Below are 19,027 nucleotides of genomic sequence, written 5' to 3'. Positions count from 1 at the left end.
TTGATTAGCATTTTAATGAGTGAAATAAGTATTTGACCCCCTCTCAATCAGAAAGATTTCTGGCTCCCAGGTGTCACACTCTTAAAGGGAGTGCTCCTAATCTCAGCTTGTTACCTGTATAAAAGACACCTGTCCACAGAAGCAATCAATCGATCAGATTCCAAACTCTCCACCACGGCCAAGACCAAAGAGCTCTCCAAGGATGTCAGGGACAAGATTGTAGACCTATACAAGGCTGGAAGGGGCTACAAGATCATCGCCAAGCAGCTTGGTGAGAAGGTGACAACAGTTGGTGCGATTATTCGCAAATGGAAGAAACACAAAAGAACTGTCAATCTCCCTCGGCCTGGGGCTCCATGCAAGATCTCACCTCGTGGAGTTGCAATGATCATGAGAACGGTGAGGAATCAGCCCAGAACTACATGGGAGGATCTTGTCAATGATCTCAAGGCAGCTGGGACCATAGTCACCAAGAAAACAATTGGTAACACACTACGCCGTGAAGGACTGAAATCCTGCAGCGCCTGCAAGGTCCCCCCTGCTCAAGAAAGCACCTATACATGCCCGTCTGAAGTTTGCCAATTTTAATGATTCAGAGGACAACTGGGTGAAAGTGTTGTGGTCAGATGAGACCAAAATGGAGCTCTTTGGCATCAACTCAACTCGCCGTGTTTGGAGGAGGAGGAATGCTGCCTATGACCCCAAGAACATCATCCCCACCGTCAAACAGAGGTGGAAACATTATGCTTTGGGGGTGTTTTTCAGCTAAGGGGACAGGACAACTTCACCACATCAAAGGGACGATGGACGGGGCCATGTACCGTCAAATCTTGGGTGAGAACCTCCTTCCCTCAGCCAGGGCATTGAAAATGGGTCGTGGATGGGTATTCCAGCATGACAATGACCCAAAACACACGGCCAAGGCAACAAAGGAGTGGCTCAAGAAGAAGCACATTAAGGTCCTGGAGTGGCCTAGCCAGTCTCCAGACCTTAATCCCATATAAAATCTGTGGAGGGAGCTGAAGGTTCGAGTTGCCAAACTTCAGCCTCGAAACCTTAATGACTTGGAGAAGATCTGCAAAGAGGAGTGGGACAAAATCCCTCCTGAGATGTGTGCAAACCTGGTGGCCAACTACAAGAAACGTCTCACCTCTGTGATTGCCAACAAGGGTTTTGCCACCAAGTACTAAATCATGTTTTGCAGAGGGGGTCAAATACTTACTTCCCTCATTAAAATGCAAATCATTTTATAACATTTTTGACATGCGTTGTTCTGGATTTTTTAGTTGTTATTCTGTCTCTCACTGTTCAAATAAACCTACCATTAAAATGATAGACTGATCCTTTCTTTGTCAGTGGGCAAACGTACAAAATCAGCAGGGGATCAAATACTTTTTTCCCTCACTGTATATTGGAAACATTTTCCGCATCAGGGAAATCAGCTCAGATGTAATTGGGTGTTTACCTCACGTGAAGAGCAATCTGACCGGAGCACCGATGGACTCTTAATACTATCCCCCCTGCCCTCCCTCCACCCTGTGGTAATGTTCATCTGTTACTGCTGCTGTGAGAGCACTAACATCTGAAATGCTTTAAACCTGGTTATAAAGTAGACTATTGTATTCTGAGATTGAAAACGAGGAGCAGACGAGCAACAAAGGCAGTAATATGAGAATCCTTGAACAGGGAAACATGGGAAAAACAGAATACGGTATTCTTGTGTTTGCACAGCCATTTGGACTTGCCTGTCTGCATGAGTGTCATATAGGTCGTCCTTGTGATGTAAAAATCTGAAATGTGAGAGGGGACGCAACTCGAGTTGAATAAAGGAATCAATCAAGTCTTTTGAGGTAGAGGATAATCAAGGACAGGTCTTTTGATGTAGACAGCAGCGAAGACAGTTTGTGCTGGGATCAGGGTAAGGGGGAGGTGATGAAGCGGGAGGAGGAGGTGAGGGAGAGGGAGGTGAAGGAGAGAGAGGTGAGGGAGGTGGAGAGGGAGGTGAAGGAGAGGGAGGTGATGGAGAGGGAGGCGAGGGAGAGGGAGCTGAAGGAGAGAGAGGTGAGGGAGAGAGAGGTGGTAAGCAAAAAGATTTGGGAGAAACTCCACAAAAACAGCACTAGGAGACAACATTTCAATTGACTTCCATTCTTTGTTCATGTTCTCAAAAAGTTCACCTTTGAAAAAATTAAACAATTGAACTAAAACAATACTGAACAGAGCAGCAACAAAACAAAAACATCATGAAAAGGTATTGGGTTGTTTGGGGTGGATGTAGTGAACATGAATTGGCACTTTTCTCCATGAGGAAGTGTATTGTTGTGGAACAGGTGGGAGGTCCAGTCCAGACAGTGGAATACCGTGGCAAAGAAGGTGGATAAATGAAGATGTACACTACCGGTCAAAAGCTTTAGAACACCTACTCATTCAAGGGTTTTTCTTTATTTTTACTATTTTCTACATTGTAGAATAATAGTGAAGACATCAAAACTATGAAACAACACATATGGAATCATGTAGTAACCAAAAAAGTGTTAAACAAATCAAAATATATTTTAGATTTGAGATTCTTCAAATAGCCACCCTTTGCCTGGTGACAGCTTTGCACACTCTTGGCATTCTCTCAACCAGCTTCATGAGGTAGTCACCTGGAATGCATTTCAATTAACAGGTGTGCCTTCAAAAAAGTTAATTTGTGGAATTGCTTGCTTGGGCCAAGAAACATGAGCAATGGACATTAGACCGGTGGAAATTTGAGTTCAAATTTGAGATTTTTGGTTCCAACCGTTGTGTCTTTGTGAGACGCGGTGTCGCTGATCGGATTATCTCCGCATGTGCATTTCCCATCCTGAAGCATGGAGGAGGAGGTGTGATGGTTTGGGGGTGCTTTGATGGTGACACTGTTTGATTTATTTAGAATTATTCAAGACATCCTTAACCAGCATGGCTACGACAGCACTGTCCAGCGATACGCCATCCCATCTGGTTTGGGCTTATTGCAAAAAAAATCAAATTCAACTGGACAATGACGCAACACACCTCCAGGCTGTGTAAGGGCTATTTGACCAAGAAGGAGAGTGATGGAGTGCTGCATCAGATGACTTGGCCTTCACAATCACCCGACCTCAACCCAATTGAGATGGTTAAGGATGTCGGACCACAGCGTGAAGGAAAAGCAGCCAACAAGTTCTTAGCATATGTGGGAATTCCTTCAAGATTGTTGGAAAAACATTAATCAAGGCAAAGGGTGATTACTTTGAAGAATCTCAAATATAAAATATATTTTGTTTAACACTTTTTTGGTTACTACATGATTCCATATGTGTTTCTTCATAGTTTTCATGTCTTCACTATTATTCTTCAATGTAGAAAATAGTTTAAAAAAATTTTTTTTTTAAAGAAACCCTCGAATGACTTGGTGTCCAGCCAAAGTAATGGAGCTGCCGGTAATAAACATTTACATTACATTTAAGTCATTTAGCAGACGCTCTTATCCAGAGCGACTTACAAATTAACCAGGCTCTAAGTCACAGATTGACTCAAAGGGAGATCACTGACTAAAGTCACACAATAAAAACCTTGAATGAGCAGGTGTTCAAAAACCTTTAACCGGTAGTGTATATATAGTTCACTCAGGCCATTTATCATAGAAAAAAATTGTCAGTTCTTGTCTGTTTAACTGGGAGGCTCTCCCCCAAAAAATGTGTCAGTTCTTGTCTGTTTAACTGGGTGGCTCTCCCAATTGAATGACTTCAATTGAAACAGAAAAAAAACTGAGTGGGGTCTCCTTTCTCTTCCATCTCTGATTGTGACACGTACGCACGAACACCTGCAGATGCCAATTGTCGCAGAAAAAAAAAAACTATTAGGGTATCAGTTTACACAGTGAAGCATCACCACCGTTAAACTCTGCCAGCTGCTTAAGCTTCTTACAGGGAGACCAGGAGAAACATTAACACCTACCGCTGGAAAGCTGTCATACATAGTCACACTGAGACCTGGCCCTGTTGGAAGAAGGGCATATTTTGTTCAATCTGACTATATAGTCATGTAAAAGGGGAAAACCAGTAGCGTTCTGAAGATGGGTCTCGGAGGATACACCAAGAGATGTTTATTGACTTTTCTTTATCACACTATAGAGAAAGTAATACACAAAGTGATAAACATTGATATGCAATAAACATGTTAGGCCTACATAACTCAACGCTGTATAATGTCAATACTCCAGATAGATACTGTGAGCCATTGGCCAGGCTCAGCTAACTTTAGTCAGTGACAAGACATACAATCCTGAGCAGGCAGTATGGGGCATATCACCCTGGATATCAGAACAGAAGGAAGATACAGAGCCAGGATCTAATACCTAGTCTTTTGTTTCCCCAGGTATAAAAAAAAAAGTTTAACGTAAGACTCTTACATCTTGTCAAGAGAAAGCAATTCTTTAAATTGAATACAGGGGGCACTTTTTATTATATTTCTGTCATCCTTCTCTCTTTGTTATCTCCCAGTGAGCCTCTTAGAGCTTGCTGCGGTGCCCCTACGGATATTACTGCTTAGAGGAGAAGAGAGGAAGGCAGAGGGTTCCGCCGAGCTTCAAGGACCCCTGGCACTGACTCTCCTTCCTTCATTTTCTTCCCTTCTTTCCTGGGAGCTTTAATGATGCCTCTGCCTGTGTGTTCAGGAGGGGACTGGAGAGAAGTCACGCTCCTCTTTCTGAGCTGCCATTTAGAGGGCTCTAATGAGGAGAGGCAGAGCGCAGCCAGGCGGCCATTCTGGCTCCCAGGGAGAGACTGAGACCATTCCTAATCCCTGGCTGTGTAAGGCCATAGTCACAGTCACACAGCACAGGCTAAGCAGCGGCTCCCTGCACTGTGGAAGGCAATTTACAGTCACACAAACAGCAGTGGCTAAGTAGCGGCTCCCTGCACTGTGGAAGGCCAATCACAGTCACATAAACAGCAGTGGCCAAGTGGGACAAATGCAGTGGTAGAAAATGTACTCAACTTTCATACTTGAGTAAAAGTAAAGATACCTTAATAGAAAATTACTCAAGTAAAAGTGAAATACTACTCGACTGAAAATCTAAAAGAATCTGGTTGTATATATACTTAAGTACAGTGGTGGAAAAAGTACTAAATTGTCATTCTTGAGTAAAAGTAAAAAGTGAAAGTAAATGCTATGCATCAAATTCCTTATATTAAGCAAATCAGACGGCACAATTTTCTTGTTTTTGTACATTTACGGAAAGACAGAGGCAAACTCCAACACTCAGACTACATTTACACATGCAGCCAGAAATCCAGACGGTTTATGACATAGCACTGTGATAAAGTCACTCACTACACTGGAAGTTAATAGGACTTTTAAATCGTGAAAGCGTCTTTCATACATGTCAGATTTCAATCCTGGTCGATGTCATAACTCGGGAGGATGTCTTCTCTCGAATGAGCCATTGATCATATTTTTGCAATATTCCTACCTCGAGAAACTTGTAATTTAACGGAGGGCCTAGCACATTTTTCCTATTTGTCTGCCTCTTTAGTCCAGGGTGCATTACATGGTGCCATTGCCAGAGATATTATAGAAAGTGCCCAATAGACTCCCATTCAATCCTTTCAAGGAGCGCGCTCCTCGTCCCAGAATACACCGCACGGCCCATTGACGTAGCATGGGCAACGTTTCCCCATCTCCTCAAATGTATATCTGCCAATGTGAATGTCAGACTCCACTCTGAGGTACATAGATCTTCAGGTTGAACGTGGTGAATATACCGGTGAAATTGATAGTGCTGTTTGTTTAGCCGATTTTACAGCTAACTAGCTACTTTAAATGCTGATATTGTCTTACGGTATTACCTTGTGTAGCTACGTTTGCCAGCCAGTCCGCCCATAGAGAGAGCATTCCATTGTGGATTTTGTAGTCAACTTGAGCTGCAGATTTCCACAACGATTTTCCATGCTGCTACCAACCTTATTATAAAACGCCAAAATGAAACATTTGTTCCTAAAAAAAAAAAAGATTGTTCTCAGTGTTATTTAAATACTGTAAATTAAAGGAATGAGTGGTTTTGGGTGGATTTTCCCTTTAAATACACCACTGGACATATGTTGACCTACTGCAGCTGCACCACAGTGGTTTTGATGATGACCACACCATCATAACATAACCCCTATCACGGATGAGGAGCAGGCATAAACTAACAGCCATGCACCAGAGACTAGGCTTAGACTAGGGTCACTGCTTGAAATGCTAGTGTATTACTGTACAGACATACTGTAAATGAATATCTAAACGAGCTGCCCTAGCCCTGGTGTACTTACATAGAGTTATGACCAATGTGCCTTCAAAAAAAAAAAATGAGGCATTGAGCAAATTTCAGGTCTGCTGAGCGTAAACTTGAACTTTGTGAAAATTCTGTGCAACTTCCAACGCGTGTTTACTGTGAACACTGAGGCTGTACCCGCTTTACAGTTTTAACAGTGGTCAAGTAGGCTACTGTGGCTTTCTGATCATAATGAAGGCCTACCAGAGTGGCCTACCATCAAAAACAATTGGGGGAAAAGCATCCCATAACATTTTAACATGGAAATAGCTGTTCTATCGTTCAGCCTACAGTAGCAGCCAATGTGTGGTGTTCAATGACCTAATGTACATTCCATGAGACTTTTGAAAAAAACAGGGCTTGACATTAATATCCACTTGTCCTTCAGACAAGGAGGTGACTGAAAATGTTGTTGTTGTGTTGTTTGATGCAAGAAACCAAGAAAACACTTTACAAAATAAAATGCATCATTATTCCCATATTATTATTACAGAGAATCAGACAAATGATGCTACCCTCTGCCTATGGGCTACTTAGCTTATTCAAGCCTGTCTCAAAATAGTGTTGCCCCTTTAAGACAAAAAAAGCTCTTTACCTGACTAGTTTTTCAAAGATGCACACGTTTGTAATCTCGTCGGAAGCAAACACTCCCCCATTGCTGACTACAAATGATCTATAACTGGGCTAATAACTCACTAACTAGCAAATGATATGAGCAAATGTTGCACAGGTGGCTACATGCAGCTCTTGCTCTGATCTCAAAACAAGCGCATCTACTGTAAACACAGTCCAGTTCAAAGTAAAATGGCACAGATCCATATATGGCAATGGCCTATTTGCATATAGACCTACTGCAGCTCTGATTGGTTATGCTGCATCAGTCTGTGTAGAGTACGGCCGAGTAATCGGCAATCGAATCCTACCCCGATGCGTTTTGCCTACAACAAAATCTACTGCATAGTTTGTTTTGATCCGGTATGCCGCATTGAAAGTGGCTAATATTGCGTTGATTCGATCACAATTGCCACAGTAAAAGGGAAACATTAATAGGTTTAACTAAAAGGGAAAACTCTAGGAAGTTGAGTGAAGTTCAATCTCGTACTTCTGTGGTTGGGATGAAAGTTCTTCTGCGTTCTGTGCGAAGTCCCGGGGAGCTGCTCGGCAGTCTCGGGTTACTTAGAGGGAACATTTGGTTATTACGTTTTTATATGATTTTTCATAAAACACTATTTAAACGTAAATGTCTGCAGTTGTCTATATAACCCTTCATTAATTACATATTGAGAACATTAACAATGCATTGACTCATGAAACTGACAGACTAAACAGATATACTGTATTGTCTAGCGAAAAAGCAATTTATTTTGGTGCCTGTTATTCCCAATTATCAGCATTATACGACACCATTCAGGAGACTATGCACGGCTCTCCCTCATAACAAAGTCGCAAATGAGATTTTTTTTATATATATGCAAATTAAAACCTTGACTCACAAAGATTATATAAATTAGTCACATGACGTTCATGAATGGCGAAATGGGGAGTAATTGCCATCTAATTCGTCAGAGTAGCGTAGAGAAATCGGCACGTTGCACTTTGAATCCGGCCAATTGGCCCTATGGTCCTTTAAAAACCACTAGGGTATAAAAATAGAAAGCTTTTACACACCACCTATTCATCCCCCAGTTTTTAAAGGAATCAGAGACACTTAAGAGATTTCAAGGGCAGTCATTCAAAGTGGGTAGCACTCTTATGCACCGTAGAAGAAGAAATGAATAGGAAATATAAATGAATTAAACATAAAATAAATGCATATAATATTCTTGGACATTAACTTCCAAGGTGTACATTTTAGTATTTGAAAACGGAGAGCGATATCTCCTCACTCATCTATCAAATAGTGGTTGTGTGGGTGTGACGTTGATCGCTTTTATAGTGAAGGTTTGACGGATGCTTTGTAGACCTCAGTGATGGCTGAGAATGCCCCCAGTTCGAGAGAGGAGAGGAATCCATGATTATACACACAGAACCATGATAAGTGAAACGGGAAGAGGGCCAGAGAGATGGGACGGTGGAAGGGAAGGAGTGTGATTGAGGAGGCAATCTACCTCTCATCACTCTTCCTTCTTCCACCGGGGCAGATACCGTGGAGGGGTCTGATGAATGCCAAGCACTGTGTGCTCATGGGAGAAGGACCGTGGCCTTCAGCGAACAGCAAACTGCTCTGCTGTTTATTGGGCATTTATATGTGACGGCAGGGCCAAATAGAATCAACCAAGAAACTAGCTGGCTAGTGACGTGCTAGTGGCCACCAGTGACGTTATCTGTCTTGAGATCTAAATGTGACCTAGTCACATGGAATAGCTGTAATGAGCAGGGACATGTGGAGTAGACAGTGACCACAGAGGAGAACAGAGACACATGGGGAGCCCGGGACGTTACTACTCACAGGGAATGGTGCGCAGGTACAGGTTGTCCCTGATCACCTGCTGGAGCTTGTGGTCCAACGAACCTTTCTGGAACTGCAGGCTGAGGTAGTGACGCAGGTCTGTATTCAGTACCTTGCCTGTGAAGAGGAGGACAACACATCTGGGTCAGTACAGTACACACACACACAATGTTCATTTACACTCCCCACGAACATTCCTAAACAGTCGGGACCTCAAAATGCATTACCACCAGTGTGTAGACGAGAACCACCTAAAACCACTTCTCAACTGAAAACATTTCATTTACATTATTTAGCAGATGCTTTTATCCAGAGCGACTTACAGCAGCAATTAGGCTCAAGTGCACGTCGACCCTATTTTCACCTAGTCGGTTTGGGGATTTGAACTGGCGACCTTTCGGTTACTGACCCAACGCTCTTAACCGCTAGGCTACCTGCTATACCAGTGTGTCGACGACAACCATCTATCATCTTTTTCAAAACCACTTGTCAACTCTCTGACAGGTGCCCGTGATAGAAAGCACGCCCCCCCCACCGAGAATACGTGAAGGAGGACAGTTTTGAAACTTCAAAGATGTGGCTGTGTGACAGCATTGTTGTGCATGGGGCGAGGGAGACCGAGCAGAGGCCTATAGGCTGCGTCGGTAGAGAAATATGATTAAATATGAATGGCCTTGAATCACCAAGTATCCAGATGCATACATGAGTAAGAAAGGAACACAATGGCTGGCACTGTCGCTGCCTCGGAGTTTCTGACGGAGGAGCAACAGAAGTTCAGGCGGAGTTCGAGGAAGTGTGGGGGCTGTGCAATCATCCTGAAGGAGGGGAATTCAGGCATTCCCCTCGGAGCAAGTAGAGGGAGCGAGACAAAGAAAAGATAGAGAGCCAACATTCCCCTGGTGTCTGAACAGGATCCCTCTCTGAGCAGTTCAGTCTCCAGCTGTTTCGAGGCTGGTTTGTGTGTCCCCTCAGGGTGGAGAGGATGTGTTTTGAGAGGACGCCAGTTACAGTGTTGTTAGCATAGATACCCATTGTTCCTCTCCCTGAGCACACAGGCAGCCGCCACTGGCTGCAGGGTACGTGCTTTCGTTTGGTTCACCCCTGATGAACGAAAGCCCAGTGAATGTAACAGGCTGAATAAATCACTGTGGGTACTCCCCAGAAACTCACATAGTGTAAATTAAAGGAGCACAGAGCAATGCATTTATTTAAAAGGAGGGAAAATATCTGCAAACTGAATCTGGTGAGAATAACACATTTGAAATGTTTAAGCAGCCCAGCCTACGCACGGTTTTAAATATTAATCTTTAATACCATCCATTTATAGCATCACGCGGTGTGTATGCCTAGAGGAACAGGCCCGACTGATGTTGGCTGGCTGGCTCAGTAGTTTACAGGCAGCGAGCGGTGTTGTGGTGAGTTTTCCCCACCTTATTCACAAATAAATTGAATCAAAACAAGTCGCAGCCTTTCCTGCACTCTGATTCGTCCCCCATGGTGTTGAAAGGGACTGCCCACTGAGTTGGCAGATTAGTTGCGTTCCATTGGTTGGCTCAGATGAATACTAATACATTTTATTCCCAACTGTCCCCAAGAGGCCCATAGTATAGTATATATAGATTTGATTACTAAAAACATTTAGAGTACATTTTCTGTGCTTCATTCAGCACCACCATTCCCTGTGAGGATCTACAGAAAGCCAGTAAGGGACTTGCATAATCTTTCATACAGGCCTAGTCAATATCATGTGACAAAAAGTCAATGTCTTAATTGCCTTGTAATGCACTAGGACATTTGTAATACACTGCAACATGAGAGCGTGTGTCAAACGTAAACAGTTTGAGTACTGAGTATGAATGGTACACCACTTGACCAAAAGTATGTGGGCACCTGCTCGTCGAACAACTTATTCCAAAATCATGGTCATTAATATGGAGTTGGTCCCTCCCTTCGCTGCTATAACAGCCTCCACTCTTCTGGGAAGGCTTTCCACTTCATGCTGGAACATTGTTGCGGGGACTTGCTTCCATTCAGCCACAAGAGCATTAGTGAGGTCAGGCACTGATGTTGGGCGATTAGGTCTGGCTCGCAGTCAGCGTTCCGATTCATTCCAAAGATGTTCGATGGGGTTGAGGTCAGGGCTCTGTGCAGGCCAGTCAAGTTCTTCCACACCGATCATGACAAACCATTTCTGTACGGACCTCGCTTTGTGCACGGGGGCATTGTTAAGTATAGACAGTGGACGGCGCTAATTGTTATCACTGAACACTAGAGCTGAAGAATGCGCACTCTCTCTCCCTCTGTGTGTGTGTGTGTGTGTGTGTGTGTGTGTGTGTGTGTGTGTGTGTGTGTGTGTGTGTGTGTGTTTGCAGGTCAGGGCAACCTTTTGTAGCCTGGCTGTCAGGTAGCGTCAGCTTGCTCAGTCATATCTCTGGAGAGCGCGCGCACATACTGTACAGCCTCGAGACAGCTAGCGCATCACTTGACAGCCAGGCTGCTACGGAAGACAATGGGCTCCTTTGTGCGTCGTCGTCTGGGCATTAGAGTAGTGTGTGTACGTGTGGGGGGAGTTGGGGAATCATTAAAAACAGAGGGAGAGAGAAAGAGAAGAATGATGATGATGCAAATCGCACATGGGATGGGAACCCACCACTACCCTCCCATCCTCATTTCCATTCTCTCTCTCTTTATCTCTCCCTCTTCTCTCTCTTTCCCTCCCAAGTCATGGAGTCTCATCAGCCCAGCCAAGCCCCTTCCACAGGACTCCTCACTCTCAAAACAATCTGTGAGATAACTTCCTGAAAAGCAATCAACCTCCCATCTCCTCTTTCACTTCCCTATCCCTCATTTGTCTTCTTTTCTCACTACACTGGCCCTGCTTCCTAACGTAATCCGTCTACCCGTCTCTCCTCCTCCTTCCTCTACCTCCCCCCTCCTCATCTCCCTCTCCTCTCGCCACCTCCTCCCCTCTCGCCGCCTCGTCCTCCCCTCCGCCGCCTCGTCCTCTTCCTCCTCGTCGTCCTCCCCTCCGCCGCCTCGTCCTCTTCCTCCTCGTCGTCCTCCCCTCCGCCGCCTCGTCCTCCTCGTCGTCCTCCCCTTCGCCGCCTCCTCCTCCTCGTCCCCTCTGCCGCCTCCCCCTCCGCCGCCTCCCCCTCCCGCTCTCCCTCCCTCCCTCTCGCTCTCCGTCCGTCCGTCCGTCTCGTCGCCTCTCTCCCTCCCTCCGTCTCGCCGCCTCTCTCCCTCCCTCCGTTCCCTCCCTCCGTTCCCTCCCTCCGTCTCGCCGCCTCTCTCCCTCCCTCCGTTCCCTCCCTCCGTCTCTCTCCCTCCCTCCGTTCCCTCCCTCCGTCTCGCCGCCTCTCTCCCTCCCTCCGTTCCCTCCCTCCGTCTCTCTCCCTCCCTCCCTCCCTCCGTCTCGCCGCCTCTCTCCCTCCCTCCGTTCCCTCCCTCCGTCTCGCCGCCTCATTCCCTCCCTCCGTCTCTCTCCCTCCTTCCCTCTGTCCGTCTCGCCGCCTCTCTCTCGCCGCCTCGCTCCCCCTCTCCAAGGGCTTTATTGGCACGGGAAACATATGTTAACATTGCCAAAGCAAGCGAAGTAGAAAATAAACAAAAGTGAAAAACAATTACACTCACAGAAGTTCCAAATGAATAAAGACATTTCAAATGTCGTATTATGTCTACATACAGTTGTCAGAGGGAGAGGCAGTGCTGCCACGAAATAGTCTTTAATGAGGTCATTCCATGTTAGTGCCCCAGCTGCTATCTAATTAGCACGTCATTAAGACCAATATTTTACTGGGTGACTTTCACTTTTTACTTGAGTCCTTTTTTATTAAGGCATCTTTACTTTTACTCAAGTATGACAATTGGGTATTTTTCCACCTTCGTTACAGGGTACAGTTAAAATCTTAAGCTCCGAGCTCCAACAATGCAGGTCAATGTGTAAGAAGAACAATACGTAATAACAAAGAATAGAAATACACTGAACAAAAATATAAAAACGCATCATGCAACAATTTCAAAGAGTAAAAGTTCATATAAGGAAATCAGCCAATTAAAATATATTCATTAGGTCCTAATCTATGGATTTCACATAACTGGGAATACAGATATGCATCTGTTGGTCACAAATGCCTTAAAAAAAAGAGGTTCAGAAAACCAGTCAGTATCTGGTGTGACCACCATTAGCCTCACGCAGCGTGGCACATCTCCTTCACATAGAGTTAATCAGGCTGTTGATTGTGACCTGTGGAATGTTGTCCCACTCCTCTTCAATGGATGTGCGAAGTTGCTGGATACTGGCTGGAACTGGAACACGCTGTCGTACACGTCGAGCCAGAGCATCCCAAACATGCTCAACGGGTGACATGTCTGGTGAGTATTCAGGCCATGGGAGAACTGGGACATTTTCAGCTTCCAGGAACTGTGTACAGATCCTTGCGACATGGGGCCGTAAATGATCATGCTGAAGCATGATGGAGGCGGATGAATGGCACGACGATGAGCCTCAGGATCTCATCACTGTATCTGTGCATTGAAATTACCATTGACAAAATGCAAGTGTGTTCAATGCCTGTAGCTTATGCCTGTCCACACCATAACCCCACCACCACCACGGGGCACTCCGTTTACAACGTTGACATCAGAAAACCCCTCGCCCACCCCAACGCCATACAAGAGGTCTGCTTTGACAGGTGTCAAAATCACTGTCATGTGGTTAATCAAAACTCCATTCAAATGATACAAACCTAAAAAGTAACTTATATTGCCATTGCCAACTATGTAAAAATAACAAATAAAAATATAGAAGCCTGCAGGTAGAAAATATCCTGATAAAAATAAATATCCTAGAAATCACACTGGCTATGCATGGCCTGTCTACAACCATCTTGAAACATTGTATCAAGTATTAACTTGGGCCTGGCCTGAAGCTCCTTGCAACATTGTATAAAATATTTTTGGGCCCTCAGAGTTTCCTACAACAGTGAGCTCGGGCAGACACAGCTGTGGGCTATTTGCTCAAGGTATAAGACGTAATCAGATAGGCCTATTTTATTTCCACTGGATCAGAAAACAACATTTTTCCCTTTCACGCTGAGGGGTGATTGAAAGGGAGAGAGCTGGAAAGATTTTTAAAATACATTGAGGAACTATTGTCATTCTCAGTGGATGAAAAAACAGACTTCGTTTTCTTGCTGTTTGAGGTGAAGGTGAAACATTACCTTGAGAAGCTCCACAGCTCATAAGTGGTGGTGCATTAAGCCAAATCAGAAATACTAATCACATGCCAAAATGGGCACATTTACAGGTCTACATTTACAGGTCTATTTGCGAGCAAGCCAGGTAGCCTACAGGCCTACTTCTATGCGTAATCAGGTGCGTGTCCTTACTCAACATAGAGAGGAGCGCTCCAAACAAAAGACAAGGACTAAATTGAAAAAAAAACTGTAAATGGAATGAAATAAACCAAAACTGTTTTTAATTAACATTTTATTTTATCTAGGCAAGTCAGTTAAGAACAAGTTCTTATTTACAATGACGGCCTACCACAGCCAAACCCGGACGACGCTTGGCCAATTGTGTGGACTCCCAATCACGGCCTGTTGTGATACAACCTGGAATCGAACCATGGTCTGTAGTGACGTCTCTAGCACTGAGATGCAGTGCCTTAGACCGCTGCGCCACTCGAGAGCCCCAACTTTTACAAGTGTAGCATAGGTTGTGCGCTCTGAAAACGTGTCCACCCTGACAATGAGAATGGTAAAGGACTGGAATAATATATTGAATGCATTAACAGACATTACCATAACCAAACAAACATTTTAGATTAGAAATTATATCAATTAGCTACTGGTGATATACAGTGCCTTCGGAAAGTATTCAGACCCCTTTCCTTTTTTCAGTGGCAGGGACTGGGAGACTAGTCAGGATCGAGGGAAAGATGAGCAGAGCAAAGTACAGAGAGATCCATGATGAAAACCTGCTCCAGAACGCTCAGGACAAGAGGGGGACAGGGGGATCAGGTAAGCTGACAAGCGGTGGCTATTCAGCAGCTTGATGGTCTGGTGGGGTAGAAGCTCTTGGCCAGACTTCCAGTTTTTTCCATGATGTGCCTGTACTGTAGTGATGGAAGCGGGGAGAACAGGCCTTGCCTCGGGTGTCTGCGATCCCTGATGATCTTCTTGGCCTTCTTGCAACGCCTGGTGTTGTAGGTGTCCTGGAGGGCAGGCAGTGTGCACCCAGTGGTGCGTTTCGACTGAGTGTACCACCGTCTGTAGAGCCTTGCGGTCCGCGGCGGTGGAGTTGGCGTACCACTCTGTGACGCAGCTCAACAGTACGCTCTAAAATGGTGCTCCTAGAACACGGAGGGCCCTCTGGGACAAGCCATATTTCTTCAGCATCCTGAGGTTGAAGAGTCGCTGTCGTGCCTTCTTCACCACGGTGTCTGTGTGGTTTGACCACTTCAACATTCGATAGAGAGACATTACAGGACGGTCGTATACTGTACAACAGAGTAAAATATGAAATAGCACCCCCCCAATCACCATCCTCTCCTCCCATTAGCTTAGCTGGGCTCCTTTAGAGTTCCAATTAAAGGCTTGCCCTCTCAACGAAGGGGTCACTGTGCACAGGGCAGAGAGGAGATAGCTGTAGATTCATCTCATGGAGCAGAGCTTGCTCAAGCCAATGACCAAGGTCCTGTGGGAAACACAGATCTAGCATTAACTAGGCCATAGGGAGGGATATTCTTCTGAGATGCGCATACTCTACAAAACTGGACCAGATATCCCTCTAGCTAGTTAGCCCAGAACACGGTCACTGATACAGACCGCCGAGCATACAGTGTGATGGTGCCAACAGGGGGAAAATACCGTCATGGACTCATGGCCATGAGTCTTACACAGCACAGTGAGAGATTAAGTAAATGGCCTGGCTTCAAGGTGTGCAGTGATGAACCTTGGTCTTTACTTACAGCTGGACTTGAGATCGGCGTGAAAAGGGTCTCCTTTCTTACGGCACAGGCTTTCAGTGTGTCAGAGATTCTAAAGGGGGTTACTGGCCTCAGATGAATGTTGCCGATACTCCTTTTATAGCCGTCTAGATATCAATTCTCCCATTTACTAAATGATCAGTGGACTAGGGAGGCGACCATTTATGTTGATGTTTATTCATAATGTCTGGAGCTTTAATAGCAGAAGTGATAATCATTATCACCCTTAGCAATTAAAACAGATGGGATCTCCTCAGTGCTTAGCAGTTAGCATCCACTAACACACTGACGGCTATGGATAACTCGTTTTGTAGCCTGTTACTGTTAGCATCCACTAAAACGCTGACCGAGTCGGATGACTAGCTAGCAGGGTTACTGCTTTCCTCCCTGTGTAATACTGAACACACATGCACTGTAGGCTTCTGACTGGTGTCGAGCTGCTTTCATAGGCTCTCTGCGGTGGATGTGGAGAGCTCCCCTTGTTAGTCGGTTGCCATGTAGACAATAAAACTCCTGAGCAGCAAGGCGGATAGACGTGTGTAGGAGTCTTCTTCGTGATTTATTACTTGCCCTGAGTCAGTGCTCATTAGGGGATGTGAGTATTGCTTGATGACTAAAGCTCTTTGTCCTCTAATCCACCTGCCTTCACTGGTAGCTTTTTACATTAAACAATGACTGGTCATATGGAGGAGGAAAAACAAACAAGATGATGATGTTGTTTGTGAGGAGAGTTAAGGTGGAGTTCATGAAAATCCTTTTGTCGATTTAAATCCCATACGTGGCTTTGTGCGAGATGCCGAGACCCTTAACAAAAGGTTGTGTGTGATCTCAGCATTTTGCTCTACTGTCTGTCTGGCTGGTCTTTGTGTGTGTGTGTGTGTGTGTGTGTGTGTGTGTGTGTGTGTGTGTGTGTGTGTGTGTGTGTGTGTGTGTGTGTAACACGTCACAGTCTAATCTGGAGAATGAGGCGCCCCAGTGAACACATCAACGAGGCCTGTGCAATCAGGGCTTGAAGACCCATATACAACTTTTTTTGTCATATCCCAAAAATATATAAATGAACTTACCACAACAAATTTCAATAGAAAGTTAGCAAAAATAGACAAGATCGTGAAACCATGGAGAGGTAAACACTTGTCTGTTTGCACTGATAAACTCTTTAATCATATCACAACTCATTTATGGTGCTGCCTACTCCAGACAACTCGTTTTTCAAATCATACGAGCAAAAAAATTTCAATTAATTTGGAACACTAAGCCAGACAAAATGAAATATGCCTATAAATGAACATGAGTTTGGGTGACTGAAATGATTAAATATTAACGCATTAATCCGCTCACTAAAAGCTTCACTCACACAAAAGTTATACTTAAACAGGAACTGGTTCTCCAGTAGATTACTAAGAAAGGCTCATCCGTTGTTTCAAAAATTGCCTTTTCGCGTTTATACAGATCACAACTTCTCATTTTCGGTTAATTGAAAATGAAACCTTGTTCGCCCTTTCTTTTAAACAAGCCGTACAACCTTACATACACTTAGGTTGGAGTCATTAAAACTCGTTTTTCAACCACTCCACAAATGTCTTGTTAACAAACTATAGTTTTGGGAATTCGGTTAGGATATCTACTTTGCGCATGACACAGGTCATTTTTCTACAATTGTTTACAGACAGATTATTTCGTATCACAATTCCAGTATGTCAGAAGTTTACATACACTAAGTTGACTGTACCTTTAAACAGCTTGTAAAATTCCAGAAAATGATGTCATGGCTTTAGAAGCTTCTGATAGGCTAACTGACATAATTTGAGTCAATAGGAGGTGTACCTGTGGATGTATTTCAAGGCCTACCTTCAAACTCAGTGCCTCTTTGCTTGAAATCATGGGAAAATCAAAAGAAATCAGCCAAGATCTCGGAAAGAACCTCCACAGGTCTGGTTCATCCTTGGGAACAATTTCCAAACGCCTGAAGGTACCGCGTTCATCTGTACAAACAATAGTACGCAAGTATAAACACCATGGGACCACGCAGCCGTCATACCGCTCAGGAAGGAGACGCGTTCTGTCTCCTAGAGATGAACGTACTTTGGTGCGAAAAGTGCAAATCAATCCCAGAACAACAGCAAAGGACCTTGTGAAGATGCTGGAGGAAACAGGTACAAAAGTATCTATATCCACAGTAAAACGAGTCCTATAATCGACATAACCTGAAAGGCCGCTCAGCAAGGAAGAAGCCACTGCTCCAAAACCGCCATAAAAAAGCCAGACTACAGTTTGCAACTGCACATGGGGACAAAAATCGTACTTTTGGGAGAAATGTCCTCTGGTCTGATGAAACAAAAATAGAACTGTTTGGCCATAATGACCATCCTTATGTTTGGAGGGGGAGGCTTGCAAGCCGATGAACACCATCCCAACTGTGAAGCACAGGGGTGGCAGCATCATGTTGTGGGGGTGCTTTGCTGCAGGAGGGACTGGTGCACTTCACAAAATAGGTGGCATCATGAGGATGGAAAATATATTGAAGCAACATCTCAAGACATCAGTCAGGAAGTTAAAGCTTGGTCGCAAATGGGTCTTCCAAATGGACAATGACCCCAAGCATATTTCCAAAGTTGTGGCAAAATGGCTTAAGGACAACAAAGTCAAGGTATTGGAGTGGCCATCACAAAGCCCTGACCTCATCCTATCGAACATTTGTGGGCAAAACTGAAAAAGTGTGTGCGAGCAAGGAGGCCTACAAACCTGACTCAGTTACACCAGCTCTGTCAGGAGGAATGGGACAAAATCCACCCAAATTATTGTGGGAAGCTTGACCCAAGTTGAACAATTTAAAGGCAATGCTACCAAATACTAATTGAGTGCATGTAAACTTCTGACCCACTGGGAATGTGATGAAAGAAATAAAAGCTAAAATAAATCACTCTACAATTATTCTGACGTTTTACATTCTTAAAATAAAGTGGTGATCCTAACTGACGTAAGACAGGGAATTTTTACTAGGATTAAATGAGTTTAAATGTATTTGGCTAAGGTGTATATAAACTTCTGACTTCAAGTGTGTGTGTGTGTATATATATATATATATATATATATATATATATATATATATATATATATATATATATATATATATATATATATATATATTGAGATTATGAATAGGAATGATGGTGGTACACCTGCTCGTCAAATATCTCATTCCAAAATCATGGGCATTAATATGGAGTTGGTCCCCCCTTTGCAGGTATAACAGCCTCCACTCTTC

At 44.2% G+C, this 19,027-nt stretch overlaps 1 protein-coding gene across 2 annotated transcripts in view; it reads right to left on the bottom strand.

The window, feature by feature from the left end:
- The window catches only part of LOC115167975 (membrane-associated guanylate kinase, WW and PDZ domain-containing protein 3), a 192,016-nt gene that overhangs the window by 48,968 nt on the left and 124,021 nt on the right, over window positions 1–19,027 (bottom strand). For both annotated transcript variants that reach the window (XM_029722779.1, XM_029722778.1), the window contains exon 2: window positions 8,772–8,888. In XM_029722779.1, coding sequence (XP_029578639.1) covers window positions 8,772–8,888 — 117 coding nt within the window. The remainder of the gene's footprint in view (window positions 1–8,771; window positions 8,889–19,027) is intronic.

This window comes from Salmo trutta, chromosome 30 (assembly GCF_901001165.1).
Source record: "Salmo trutta chromosome 30, fSalTru1.1, whole genome shotgun sequence".
Taxonomy (NCBI): domain Eukaryota; kingdom Metazoa; phylum Chordata; class Actinopteri; order Salmoniformes; family Salmonidae; genus Salmo; species Salmo trutta.
Note: the sequence above shows the minus strand (reverse complement) of the source record. Positions and strands in the feature narration are given on the sequence as shown.